This window comes from Chanodichthys erythropterus, chromosome 21 (genome assembly GCF_024489055.1).
Source record: "Chanodichthys erythropterus isolate Z2021 chromosome 21, ASM2448905v1, whole genome shotgun sequence".
In the NCBI taxonomy this organism is placed as follows: domain Eukaryota; kingdom Metazoa; phylum Chordata; class Actinopteri; order Cypriniformes; family Xenocyprididae; genus Chanodichthys; species Chanodichthys erythropterus.
This window is the reverse complement of record NC_090241.1, coordinates 16,404,454-16,419,574: the sequence shown is the minus strand read 5'-3', so window position 1 is coordinate 16,419,574 and position 15,121 is coordinate 16,404,454. Positions and strand designations below refer to the sequence as shown.

General features: G+C 43.4%; 1 protein-coding gene across 1 annotated transcript in view; it reads right to left on the bottom strand.

Moving 5' to 3' along the window:
- Nucleotides 1–10,370: 10,370 nt before the first annotated feature.
- Nucleotides 10,371–15,121, bottom strand: part of tgfbr3 (transforming growth factor, beta receptor III) — a 142,834-nt gene continuing 138,083 nt past the window's right edge. The window contains exon 16 of the mRNA XM_067373059.1: nucleotides 10,371–11,151. Within this exon, the coding sequence (XP_067229160.1) occupies nucleotides 11,138–11,151 (14 nt within the window). The 3' untranslated portion in view covers nucleotides 10,371–11,137. The remainder of the gene's footprint in view (nucleotides 11,152–15,121) is intronic.

Below are 15,121 nucleotides of genomic sequence, written 5' to 3'. Positions count from 1 at the left end.
TTCCTGGTCCGTGACGTCACCCGTCTCTGACGTCTCGCTTCGCGATTGGCTAGATACATGAGTGCTTCAGTGACGACATCACGCAGAAGGTTCCCAATGCGTTACCACGCAGCGTCTCGTTCCCTACTCAGGGAACCAGGGTTACATCTGTAACCTGAGACGTTTCGTGTGTACAGCCAATCCATATATTTTGTGAAATGATGATGTCATCACCCCACGTCTCGACCCTAATCAGGCACCACTATGTCACGTAACAGCAACAACAACAACAACAACAATAGCGGACTACATGCTCCAAGTCTTCTTCTCCATATTAAGTGTATCTCTGTGGCAGAATTACAGCACCACAAACTGCTGGCATGTGTAATACATCGTTTTAAGGTGGTTTCAGTGCTTTCGTGTGTAAGCAGGTATTTCTTGAGATGAGAAAAAAAAAAGATCGGATAGGGAAAGGCTTCATATGGATGTGGCCTAACCCTCTTGAAAAATCAGCTTATGCTGGTTAGGCATGTTTTGAAGCATGGAAGCTGGTTCATACTGGTCCTTATCTGGTTTAAGCTGGTCATGTGCTGGTCCTAAGCAACTAGCTCCAGCTCAGGACCAGCTTAGGACCAGCACTTGACCAACTTAAACCAGCATAAACCAGTTCAAACCAGCTCAAACCAGCTAAAGACCAGCATAAACCAGCTTCCATGTTTCAAAACATACCTAACAATATGCTGTTTTTTTTTTCAACATCTTAAATTTTAGTATTTTCCAAACTCAAAGCTATGGCTTCAGAAGATATCAACAGCTTTTATGATGCTGTTTTGTCATTTTGGACCTTGACACTTTGATTATAAAGAAAAGACTGGCAAGGATATTCTTCAAAAATCTGCCTTTTGTATTCCATGGAGGAAAGAAAGTCATATGAGTCTGGAACAACATGAGAATAAGTAATGATGACAACATTTTTCATTTTGGGTGAACTTTTTTTTCCATAACTCTTAATTATGGACTGAGATAAAAAGGGTTGGGTTAGTTTAGCATCACAGGCTGTTCTTTTGTATCGTTCACTATGGTATAATGTAGAAGGTCATCCTCACATACTTTTACATAAGCTGTCCCAAATCATAACCAGTGTAGCATGTCGTCCGTCAAACTCTGAGCCTTACATAAGATTTAATAACACATATTGTATTTTCTTCTATGGCTACAGTAGAGAAAGATTTTTGCACAAATAACATAGTCCCAGGCCGAGATCCTAGATAGAAAGCACAAAAGAACGCATTCTTATGAGGTTTGGCCACGTCTGCTTTAATTTTATTCCCTAGAGCATTTTTCTCTGGCCCTTCACTTTAATCATGCTTTTGAATAAACAAAACTGAATTAAAATCAAACTCCAGAACATTCTCTCGCCCAAATCATTGATTGAAACATCAATAAGCTTGTCCTAGATCTTTGCTGTGGAGTCAACATTTGGTTCTTTCATAAACAGACACACAGCTTTAATTATGCATTGATTACGTTAAATAAAAAGCCAACAAATGTCAAATCAGTGTGCTGAAAGAGTCCATTGGGAAATGAGTTTGAACATGGAAATCATTTTTAACATCTTGACTTATTGCTTGCAATTTTGTTGCCACACTTTCCTGTTAATTATACATCAAGCCACCATTTATAGGCTGGCATATTAAAGTCTGGGGAGTAAGGGATAAAGACTGCTGAAATGTAGTTAGCTAACATCTTAGTGCAAGCCTGGTAATTATTATTGCCTTTGCAGTAATTGTTTCCTCTTGTTTTTCTGATTATTTAATTAGCATGATGGAGAACACCTGGGTTACAGATCCAGATATTTAAAAGGGGCTCAGGTAGCTTGTTAAACAGTGGTGGAAAGATGAGGAAAAAATATATGTTTCAGTTTGCCAGCAATGTTTGTGTTGATTTTTGTTTGTGTCTTATATTCTTGAATCCCTCAGACAACATTTTAAAAAATATATATTGTTTTTAGGTTTTAGGTTTTATTTTTGTCTTCTCTATCAATACACCTGCAGTCAGATGGGTGAAGTCATCCTTCTGCATACAGGAACACTAACTGGTTTCTAGTTATAGGCACATTCCCTTGTGTGTACAAGTCAATGTTGCGAAAATATCTCGAGTAGAGGGTTGCAACAAAAATGTGCAGATGGAGAAACCAGCTGCTGAAAGCATTACTCATCAAAGTGTGTTTCTCTCATTGTGAGGTGTTTGTGCTACAGTTTGCCACCTGTGCAGGCCATAGAATCAATAAGAGCCCTTGATTTAAACAACCAATGAGGTGTTAGTGGACCAATAAAAACCACTTGTTAATCTGTGGGGAATTTGTTTTCCACTACACCACTATCATACCACTACACAACAGGGATAGCCAATATTTTCATGAGCCATAATAAAAGATATTTTCATCTTTGGAAGTTTTAACACTCAAATGGGTGATTTTTAATCGTCCTCGTTCACAGCCCTCCCAGTTGGCAAATAAATTAGGTTGATTCGACACATTTATGTCATGTGTTTTTCATAGTAATCCATGGTATTTTGCACAGCTGTGCTCCACTATAGGATAAGATACCTCAACAGTATATATAAGCATGAAAGAAAAATGGATACAGATAGTATCATAAACAAAAAGGTCACTGTAAATAAATGGTTCTGGATTTAACATTGTATTTCTTTTACTCTTGCCTTATTTGGGGAAGAACTTAACTTAGTTTGCACTCCAGAAGCCCACTGAGAAGCTGGTGGGGGATTGTTTACATTTGGAATAATCAAAACGGTATGATTTTTGTGAAAACCCATTGTGGAACTGTTAAGAGATCATTTATATCATAGTCCAACAATTTGACAGGTTCAAGAGCAAACAGATACAAATGTCTCAGTAAGGCCAATCCACAGATGAAAACTGGCCTTCAGATCTGGGTTTTCTCCGAGCTGTTTATGTGATCTACACATGGTAAAGTCTCTGGAACGTTATCGATCCTACAGGAGAGGGAGGTTAAAGAGATCTGCGCTTTCTGACAGCATAAACTGATAAACAGCCTCCAGCCCCAGTTTCTTCTTTCTTTTTTCATTAAGACAAGAATGACCTTAACAGAGCAACTGACATGACGTTCCCGTGGTAAACTAGCTGTAGTGTTGCATAAAGTGCTATTGAATATTAATATGATAATGATTTAAGCATTTCTTTAATAAATAAATAACTAGTTATCATACATAGAAACAGGGCATATTAGAATGTAAGTAAAGTTGAGATGTTTAAATGCATACCACAGGTCTTTATCGACCTGGGACGTCATTCATTACCTCCTCCTCATTCATTTTTTAAAGATAGACATCAACCTTCTTAATATTCCTCAATCAATTCATTATAAACAATATAACAAGAAAAAAATCGTAAAATTATAAAAGAATGCCTGTTTTCCCATTCTTTTTTTGTAAAAATTGTATAGGGTCGCTAACGACCCAAGGTGTGTATAAGTGTACATATAATTTTTTCTGCACAACAATAATTGAATCTTGGATGATGGAATAAGTGCAATTCACCTTTATTCCACAAGGTGGCAATGTCTGATACACAATGATGAAGTGATGTTTCATTCAGACAGAAAACGAGAGAAGTATCATTAGCAAATCATGAAATGGCTCAGCGATTTACTGCAGAGCAAGTACTGAAAGCAATCATATATTGGTTTCACTGTCACTTGATGTATCTGGTGAAGCTGTCAGTGATCAGAATATTGATTTTCAAGATGTTGAAAATGATGTAGTTTTTTGAGATCGCGAATGGGCTCACACATATTCTCAAAGCTATAATTTTCTGAATGTACTAGGAAATGAGCTCTGATGAGGACAGTGATGATGGCATAAATCATCTGCTCAAAATGAGCCCTTCCAAGCTCCAAAAGGTAACAAAATATGCTTTATTTTATTCTTCTGTAATTGTTACTCTAATATCTATTATCGCAACAGGTAGAGATCCATCCGTGTTAGATATAGATCAGGGTCGCTAAAGACCCGACTATGTAAGAATGATTGGTGAAACAGTCATGCGTTTAAGGGTTAATAAAAAGACTTTCATTAATTCTCTAAAACATGTAAATCCACTTCACCAGCTAATTATTCTTTGACAGCAATGCCATAGAAATGTACAGAGAAAAGCTTAATTAAACTATTAAATTAAACACTATTTTGATATTACAAAAAAAAAAGTTTTTCATGGTGAGTTTGTCAGCTGTTACATACAAACTAAATGAATAAATAGTCCATGGACAAAACAGTCCATGGACCATGTAGATGTAAACTATGCCCTGAAATAATATCAGAAGCAGCAGTTGAGATATTTAAAATGTAAAAATACAAAAGACTGCATTACGATCAGCTAAGTCCACCAGCAATATTCAGTGACTGCCATCCTTACCTGAACTGCATTACCGCTCTGCTATATCCAGCTTTCCTGAAATAAAGACTGTTTGTTTGATACTCACCTTGTCTGCCTTTGTCTGTTCATGACAGACGGTAACATAGTTGACTGGTAACATAGTTGACAATTTCACCATTTTGCCTTATAAATTCAATGGCAGGCCTTCCATCCAAATCTTATTTTCTTGAGGTTAATTTCAAAATTGATTTGAAATAAAATCATAAAAATATTGCAAATCATAACAATTTACCCAACATAGTTGCAGGCAATTAATATTAATCCTTGACAATAGGTCATTGGAGATAAAATATAGAAGAAAAAAAAAAAAGTTATTTAACATAATGTGTTTAAAATATCTGCCATAAAAGAAAATTACATCACATAATGTTGGTCACACGGTTTTTTTTTTTTTTTTTTTTTTTGATAAATACTTTTTTTTAGTTCAGGGGGTCTTTGGTTAGTAGTTGAAAGAAATTTTGCAGACATTTATAAAATTAGATATTTTCTTATTTGAAAGAAAATTTAATTTGAACCCAATCTATTTTTCTAAGGAAGTTAGATTTTAGAAATAAATTTAATATAGATAATGATTTTAAAAATATTTTAACTCATAACCCACTCATTTCAAAAAGTGGACATAGAAAAAACTGTATTTTAAGGGAAACAAAGGCAATTTCAAGCAAGCTGAAAAACAGGCTGCATTAAAAATTGGTTTGAGATTAAAATATGTATTCTAGATAAAATATATCTGAATAAAATGTTTAGAAATATATCATAAATGGACTTGAAATGTATTTACTTAATAAAAATCATACAATTAAAAAAAACATACAAATTTGGAGATTTGTGCTCCAATGTTCATGGGATACATTAACTTTCTGAGGAATGCATTAACTTGGAGAAGCTGGGGGTAAGAGCTCATACATGTGTAAGCATGTCCTATACCACTAAGCTACTTTCCCAGATATCAGCATATATCCATGACTCAACAGCAAATTAGACAGGTGGTCATAATGTTTTGGCTCATCATGAGAAATATGCTTTAATGTGCATGAGATGTACTACAAGTTATATGAACTTACTTTAGTAATAACAGCAAATTATGCATAATTACAAGCAACTAACCCTAAACCAAATTACAAATTACACTGTAACAGTATAATTAAATATTTACAATTCCTTAAAGACACTGGGGTTCAAACCCAGAACTTCATGCAACACATGCATTCTAGCTACACTGAAATGTGCTCATTAAAGGGTTAAGAGAAGAAAGAGTGAGTAAAAGAGAATGACACATGGAGAGAGAAGAGACACAAGCTGTGGCCAGGACTGACCTAAGTGGAGAACAGACTGGATGTCTGCTATTCTGTTATTGACAAAGCAGGAAGTGCCTCAGGACTCCTCAGGGAAACCTTAAGGTAACAAGCCTGAAGAATCCAGCCATTATGTCAGCAAGTGCCAACAGCACTGCCCTTCTCACAAATACCAGCTGCTGGCAAAACACATTCACGGCAGTGCCAGCGTGCTACTCATAATTACCAGCGGCTGGCTGCAAAGGGAAATTAGAAACACTTTATGTAGACAAATTCTTCTCTCATAATTTACTAGACATAAACATGTGAATAAAGGGATGTATGATAACATAATTACATTCCAAAAAATCCATCAGAGAAACATAGTGTGTGTGTGTGTGTGTGTGTGTGTGTGTGTACTTGTATTAATATCCAGAAGACCCCACAAGGACAAAATCTTTTATATGAGACTAAATGTTGACTCAATGCTGTCCTTCCCTACACTATATCTAAACCTACCTGTTACAGAACCTAATGTAATTTTAACATTCTTTTATATATATATATATATATATATATATATATATATATATATATATATATATATTGTCACGGGGCGAAGAATCACACAACAAATTATTGATGAAAAAGAACCCCCGGAGGGTGGGTTTTATTGTAACATAAAACAATAGTGCAGAGTCGTGACGAAGAGGTGCAGGTGCGCTGTGCTCTCGTCTCCTGTGGATCCCGTGTAGCGTGTGACCGTGGCAAGCGTGCAGTGCTTCCGGGCCGTCACCAGCTGCTGTCTGGGCGAGAGAAAGAGAGATACGTTAGCGCGTCGCTGCATGGAGTGTCAAGCTCACCCTCGTGTTTCCCTGTGTGGCGTTTTATGGAGTGCGTTGATCTCCTGCAGCTGTGACGGTCCGGCCCGTGCTGAGTGCTGACAGGTGATCCTTGTTTGTTTCCAGGGCGACGCTGATGAGAGCTCGGGAGACTTGTCACACCCCCCCCCCAAGCGTCGCACTATTCCTGAAACGAAAGTTAGCAGTATACATTGGGGAACATAGGGGTGGGTGGGGAGTGTGCCCTGACAGACCTGCGTAAGCTGACCACAGCCTGGTGAGTCCGTCGGCGTTGGCGTTAGCTGTTCCGGCCCGATGTTCCACTGAGAAGTGGAAGTCCTGGAGCGCTAGGAACCACCGCGTCACTCTGGCATTGGTATCTTTGGCGCGGGCCATCCACTGGAGTGGGGCATGGTCGGTCATCAGCGTGAAGCGGCGTCCCAGCAGGTAGTAGCGGAGCTCCAGGACTGCCCACTTAATAGCCAAGGCTTCCTTCTCTACTGTCGCATACTTTGTTTCGGCCGGGGTCAGCTTACGGCTGATGTATGTGATGGGGTGTTCCTCACCTTCCTGGACTTGGGAGAGGACCGCCCCTAGCCCGGTGTCTGAGGCGTCCGTTTGTAACAGGAAGGGGCAGTTGAAGTCGGGCGCCTTTAGGACCGGCTCAGTAGTTAGGGCCGTCTTGATACCCTGGAAGGTCTTTTCCAGCGTGTTGTTCCATTTCACCTTCTCTGGCTGCCCCTTCCGCGTCAGGTCTGTCAGGGGAGATGCTAAGGAAGAGAAGTTAGGGATGAAACAGCGATAATACCCCGCCAACCCCAAAAAAGCTCGTACCTGAGTCTTAGTTTCCGGGCGGGGAGCTGTCCTGATGGCCTCCACTTTCCTTTTCTGGGGCTGAATTAGCCCTCTACCCACCCGGAAACCCAAGTACTGAGCCTCGGCGAGGGCAAGGTGACATTTCCGGGGGTTGGCGGTCAGTCCAGCCCGCCGGAGGTCCAGGAGCACCCTCCGCAGCCGCTCCAGGTGGTCGTGCCAGGTCTCGGAATGGATAACGACATCATCTAGGTAGGCCGCGGCATATCCCTGGTGCGGACGCAGGATGATATCCATCATTCGGTGGAACGTTGCCGGTGCCCCGTGCAGGCCGAAGGGAAGGGTCCGGTATTGCCAGTGCCCACTGGGAGTAGAGAAGGCAGTTTTTTCCTTGGCGGAATCAGTCAGCGGAACTTGCCAGTAGCCTTTTGTGAGATCGAGAGTTGTGATATACCGGGCCCTCCCCAGTCGCTCCAGTAGTTCGTCGACACGGGGCATTGGGTATCCGTCGAACTCCGAGACCTCGTTGAGACGGCGGAAGTCGTTACAGAAACGGAGGGTGCCATCCGGCTTAGGTACCATGACGATAGGGCTGGACCAGGCGCTGCGTGATGGCTCTATCACCCCTAACTTCAGCATCTCACTTATCTCTTTTTCGATGGCCTGTCTCCGAGCCTCTGGGACCCGATAGGGCCGTTGCCTCACGATAACTCCGGGCGACGTGCAGATGTCATGTTGGATGACGTTGGTCTGCCCAGGGCGTGAGGAGAACACATCGGAGAACTGACGGACCAGATGGTTCAGCTCCGTCTTCTGGGCGGCGGCCAGATGATCTCCGATGTCCATAACCAGGGGATCGACGGAGGCTAGGGCGCTGAGCTGTTCCGGAGTCCCCACCCACCTCTTCAGCAGGTTGACGTGGTACAGTTGTTCTTCGCGCCGTTTCCCCGGTTGCTTTAGCCGGTAATTTACGGGTCCCACACGCTCCACAACGGTGAATGGGCCTTGCCAGGTTGCGAGGAACTTGCATGCGGACGTGGGAACCAGCACCATGACTCGATCCCCTGGTTGGAACTCTCGTGGCTGCGCCGCCCGGTTGTACAGCTGCTGTTGGGACTGTTGCGCCTTCACGAGGTGTTCCCGGACCAATGGCATGACCCTCTCAATCCGCTCACGCATTTCTCTCACGTGTTCAACGGCGGAGCGGAGAGGTGCCGGCTGCTGCTGTTCCCAAGCTTCACGAGCCACGTCGAGCAGGCCTCGTGGTTGTCGTCCGAACAACAGTTCAAAAGGAGTGAACCCTGTAGAGGCTTGGGGAACTTCTCGGATTCCGAAGAGGACGTAGGGTAACATTAAGTCGCAGTCGCGCCTGTCTTCAGCGGCTACCCGTCTCAACATCTGCTTCAGAGTTTGGTTAAACCGTTCCACGAGACCGTCCGTCTGTGGATGGTAGACAGTGGTCCGGAGCTGTTTTACCCGAAGCAGCCGGCAGAGGTCAGCCATCAGCCGGGACATGAACGGGGTCCCTTGGTCCATCAGTATCTCTGCTGGGATGCCGACACGGGAGGATAACAGGAAGAGCTCGTGGGCGATGTTCTTTGCCGTGGCCTTCCGGAGGGGGACCGCCTCTGGATACCGGGTGGCGTAATCGACGATCACCAGGATGTGTTCATGTCCCCGAGCAGACTTAGGCAACGGCCCCACCAGGTCCATCCCAATTCGCTCGAAAGGTACCCCAATGATAGGAAGTGGAATGAGCGGACAGGGGGGAGGTGCTCGTGGTGCGGTTCGCTGGCAGGTCGGACAGGCTTGGCAGAACCGTTTCACATCTCCATCCAGACCTGGCCAATGAAAACGGTCCCGGATGCGTTGGATGGTGTTGGCACTCCCCAGGTGGCCGGCCATTGGGTGGCTGTGAGCTAGCTCTATGACCATCTCGACTTTGGTTTTTGGCACCACGAGAAGCTCCTTTATCTCCCCCCGACGCTGGGCGACACAGTACAGCAGGCCGTTTTTCACGATGAAGTGCGGGAGAGGATGGGGTGCTGGCTGATGCGTTTTGCCCTCTAACGTTCGAACCTGAGACCAACAGTTCTTTAACCTGTCATCTTTGCGCTGTACCTTTGCGAACGAGCCCCCTCCCTGGACCTGTTGAAACACATCAAAGAACACGTTAGAAGCTTGAGAAGGGGACTCACCATCTCTCCCGCTGTCCGTCGTCAGCAGTGTGGTCTGGGGATGTTTTTTCCGACGACGGCGCTGGCGGCGGCGGCTCCCGGCCTGGCTGGGTGGCAGAGTCGATGCACGCAGCAGCTCTTCGAAGCCCGGCCAGTCTCGTCCGAGAAGCACCGGGAGGGGTAGATCCTTCACAATGCCCACTTCCACGGGCCATGTTCCGGGATTGGCGGAAATCGTCACTCGGCGGGCCGGGACGTGACGAGTATCACCATGTACGCAGGTAATGGGAAGTTGGGCCTTGGAACTCTTCTGTGGAGGCAGGATATCAGACTTCACCAGACTGACCGAGCTTCCGGAGTCAAGGATGGCCTGGACAGGACGACCATTAATTTTTATATCCACTCGCGGGGCATCGAGGGGTACCTCTTGATGTACACTGCACCCCGCCAACCAGGTGCGTGCAGGCGGGGTCGGTTCCTCGGTGGGCATTGGTTCATCGCCTAGGCCGGGAGCCGCTAGCCTGTGTACTGTGTGCGGGGTACCTTCCGGCGTGCGTCGCTCCTGGACCACCCTCCGAGGGAAAAACGGCGCTCGCTCCCCATGCTCACGGTGCATGGCCGTCTCCGACAGCTCAATGGCCCCCACAAGCTCAGCGATGGTGGTTGGGTTCGTCATTCCCACCGCCCGCCGGGAGGGCGGCGGCAGAGCTCTCAACATTCGATCCACTGTGACGCGCTCCGCTACCTGACTCGCCGTGGGTGAGCCCTCGAGCAACCAGTACCGGGCAAGCCTTAATAATTCCGCGGCCTGGACACGAGCTGGGCGGCGGGGCTTGAACTCCCATTCATGGAATAATTGGGCCGCAGATACGGCGGACAGCCCGAGGCGGCCGAGGATTTCTTTCTTTAACACATCATAATCATCCGCGTCTTCTGTAGACAGAGAAAAATAAGCTTGTTGTGCCTCACCAGTCAACAAAGGTCCCAGAAGTTGTGCCCACTCGCGTTTTCGCCAATTTTCCCGAACCGCCGTGGTCTCGAACATCTGCAGAAATAACTCTACATCGTCATGGTTAGTTAATTTCGGGAGCAACTGTGTGGCGCGGACGCGGGGGTCAGGCAGCGGAACATGCTGAGCGGGGCTGAGGCGGAGAGCGGCGAGTTCCTCTTCAAACTTCGCCTGGCGGGCTGCCAAGTGTTCGGTGAGTTGTTGTTGTCGTACGCTCACTTCTGTCAGGCCCTTGAGCAGGTCTTCCATGCTGGGGAGGAGCGCCGCCTTTTTTCCGGGGTTCGCCGACTGTGTGAGAAACAGAAAAAAAACAACAAAAAAAATCTTGAGAAAACGTTGAATTTGTGTGTGATTCTTCACTGCAATGCCCGCATTCTCCACCAGTGTCACGGGGCGAAGAATCACACAACAAATTATTGATGAAAAAGAACCCCCGGAGGGTGGGTTTTATTGTAACATAAAACAATAGTGCAGAGTCGTGAAGAAGAGGTGCAGGTGCGCTGTGCTCTCGTCTCCTGTGGATCCCGTGTAGCGTGTGACCGTGGCAAGCGTGCAGTGCTTCCGGGCCGTCACCAGCTGCTGTCTGGGCGAGAGAAAGAGAGATACGTTAGCGCGTCGCTGCATGGAGTGTCAAGCTCACCCTCGTGTTTCCCTGTGTGGCGTTTTATGGAGTGCGTTGATCTCCTGCAGCTGTGACGGTCCGGCCCGTGCTGAGTGCTGACAGGTGATCCTTGTTTGTTTCCAGGGCGACGCTGATGAGAGCTCGGGAGACTTGTCACAATATATATATATATATATATATATATATATATATATATATATATATATATATATATATAAGATAACACATTAGATAACCGTGCTGAGAATTCCGAGCCAAAAATGGATTGTAATTGTGCCATGCCATACCAGGCTCAAGTGGAAACACAACTGGAACCATTCCTTACCATTCTAAGAGCCGTTCGGCCCGGCGTTGGAAAAGCGGCTTAATATTCTTTCTGAACATTTCTGTTTTTTTATCTGTTGAAGAAAAATATGTGGACTAAATTGCCAAATTTTATTTGAAATGTGCATTCTCGAAATAAAGTTTGTGTTTACTGTACTGTTGTATACAAGCAATATCACACTCGCAATTGTGCGAGTGTGATAATCTGATTGTGTGGCCAAACCAGCACAATATGTGTTATGTTGCTTAAATATACAATACAGTAGCCTAAATGATATTGACATAGATTTCTTCTACTGCCATTAGGTTCTTAAATTGACCCTTCGCCGGGAGTTTGATTGACAAGCGATCTAACCAATCATAACGGCGAATCTGTCATTTTGTCCGACAAAGCAGTCAGGAGTTAGAAGATTAACCTCGGTGGACTTGGACTAGAAAAATGGTGCGTATTTACATCTTTCCGCATTTCCTTCTCATGTTCATTCATGCTTATTTGATGCTATAAATTAACTAGCAGGAAGAGATGATTGGTTCACAAGCCGCTTGAGCTGAGGAGCTACAGCGATCTGTCACGACACATTAAAGAGCCACCTTGTTCAAATTTCTTAACAAATTACACAACTTGAAATTATTAATTTTCAATATCATAAGTAACCTGCTCTGTCTTGTCTGTCGACGTGTTGTCAGTGTCCTCTTTACTCCGCGATGTATTTTTCACTGCGTGTGGTGTGACAGCACCATGGCTTGTCGGACAAAGCAACAGTAACTAAGGGGGGCGGGTCATTGTGAAGGGTCAGTTGTCTTCTTCCCTGTCTGTTGCAAAGATTTTGATCATCATTTCATATGTAAGGGAATGGGGTGTCTCGTTTTGAGAATAACCCATTTCCTGGTCACAGTATGAAAACAGTAAACATGCTCACATGCTTCTGTGAGTCCATTCAATGAGGCAGAGCGGTCACCAACAAAGCAACCTCTTCTTCTCAACATGGACCATAAATCAAACACTACGCTCTGATGACTGAGAGCTTGCTCTGAAAAACAGAGCTCTTACCACACATGCACTACGCCCTGACAGATTTCAACATTTCTCACATTTTTATCTTTGAACTGTACATGGCCTCTGCTCCCAGAGGAGTCAATGCAAATACACAAAATAACTGACCCCACACTCCACCGATGACCTCTCTCTTCTACAGCCGTGGGACACACTCCTTCACTGGCTGCATAGAGGAACATACCAGATGGTTTCAGGTAAAACCAAACAGCATTTAGTATCTATAAGTCTCAAAACTGAGGCAGTATAATTGCAGTGAAGAAAAGATTACATCTCTGGTAGTGTTTGTTTATTCATTTGTTCATTGGTTTCCTTCCTTTCCTGTAGTATTTTTATCCATTATTGAAATTTACTTTAAATTTAGTAGTTTAATTTAGTTTACATTTATTTTCATTACATTATAGTAATTGATGTTCTGTCTTGACATGGAGAGTCTGACATGGTAATGTATATGACAATATGTTTGGTCTTGGTGGAATAGATTTGCTACACTGCTGCTTTTATTGCTGCTGCAGAGCAAGTACATGCCACTGCCAATACAGATTACATTTTGCTATGAGCAAGCAAGACACACTGCTGCTGTACAAGCATACATGAATCACCCCCCGTGGTATATCTATACAGGTGGAGCTGGGGAAGGTGGAGGGTTTCTGAAAGCGAGCTACAAAATGTTACGGCAAACAATAGGCAAGAAATTAAGTGTTGAGCAGCAAGCTCATCGGCTACCAATCAGCTGTCTCCTACTGAGAATGATGTAATTGCAAGCAAGCCTTTCCAGCGAGAGCCTGCGCCATCTAGAGTTTCATGACAGAACTATGTCATTTCCTCCAAGAGAATATTTATATATATATCTAAAAAACCTGAAATCCTGAAATTGCATTTCAATGAATACACCATTATAATACAAAGTAGTGAATTCTTTATCCTTTAGTTAATTATTCACTGCTTTCGAAATTGTGTACTCTTAAAATTGGTACTACACTTGATGAAGTGTTTACATTGTAAAAATTTAAAAAGTGTGTGATATGAATACAGTTCAAACATACATCTGGCATATTGGCATTGTCGTGACTTACAGTCTCAATAATATCTGTGTTTTTGAGTGTTGTAACGAAATGGGAGCATTCACAACATGACATTCTGATTATCATGTTAATTGGTTCAAGTTTATTACATCATTTTGTGCAGATACACATTATAATATCATGTTTATAAAGCTGATTAATCTCACATGTACAGTATACAGTATGTTTTATATAAAATAATTTAATTATCATCATAATGCACATTTTTACTTATTATTGTTATCATTTATGAAATCAAATATCATTTTCATCAGTAATTTTGCTGTCACAAACACTGATCTATGATCTGTCAAAATTTATGTGGATTTGTACGTAACAAAAAGAACCATGAAATGATACACAGTAGAAAGCTAAAATTGGTTGGCAGTCTCACACTACATCTGCCAATTCCAAACATAAAACCATGTGCAGCGTGACCTAATAAAGGCAGAGGCTTATTCCAGTCACGCTGTTCGACAGGAGGTCGCAGGAACATGTGATCATAGAGGCCCATTCTTGAACTACATTTCCAGTATTGAGACTTATGTCTTAACACCTGCAGCTGTTAAGTGCATGTCTGTTTCAGACTTATTGCAGAGCCAATGACTAAAAGAACTTGCAGTCATGCTTCAGAACTTTCTGCATCTGCTTTAACTTTCAGCAGATTGATTGGGGAGTTTGTCTCCACTAATCAAAATTCAGGTGCTTCGTGACGGCAGGTATAGCATCTGGTTATGTTTACAGCTTGGTGAAAAATGGAGATACTGAAGGAGTGGTGGAGAGCAACTGCAATGATGTGGTCCTCCTAGAGAATCTAGGCCATATTGCTTGCAAAAGACAACCGGTCCTTTACTGAGGGAACTTCTTGAGATAGCATGTCTACCATTCAAACAGCTAGATTAAGCAAAGATACGAGAGGATCAATTGTTTAGAATGTTTTAACATATTAATACATTCACTGCATACAGGTCAGTGATGTGATGCTCTTCTTTGTGATTAAATCTATTACTTTATTTTTAATATTTTTATTTAAGCTGTTGTCCGTAACTCTTTTTTGTTTGATAATTGTTTGTTAAAAATGATCCAAAATCAAGTTTTGAGCAAGTACATAACCAGCCAGTGTTCAGAACTATCTCTTACCTTAGCCCGATTCACATCGGTAAGCTTGTAATAATGTTTTATAGTTCAGGTTTTACTGGTGGGTTTCCGCGGGGAGCTACGTTTCTGGGGGTAGTATGGGAATCAACCTCCCCCATGAGGAATCTTTATACCATAAGCCAAAGTTCACTTTTGCTGTTTGTTGGACCCAGTTAACTGCCCAGTGCTGGAGTTCCTTCAAGACTGTCTCTGCCGGTCTTTCCCCGTCCATACTTAAAGTCTGCGTGAGGACAAGTTGTTCAAAACTATCTCTTACCTTAGCCCGATTCACATCGGTAAGCTTGTAATAATGTTTTATAATTCAGGTTTTACTGGTGGGTTTCCGCGGGGA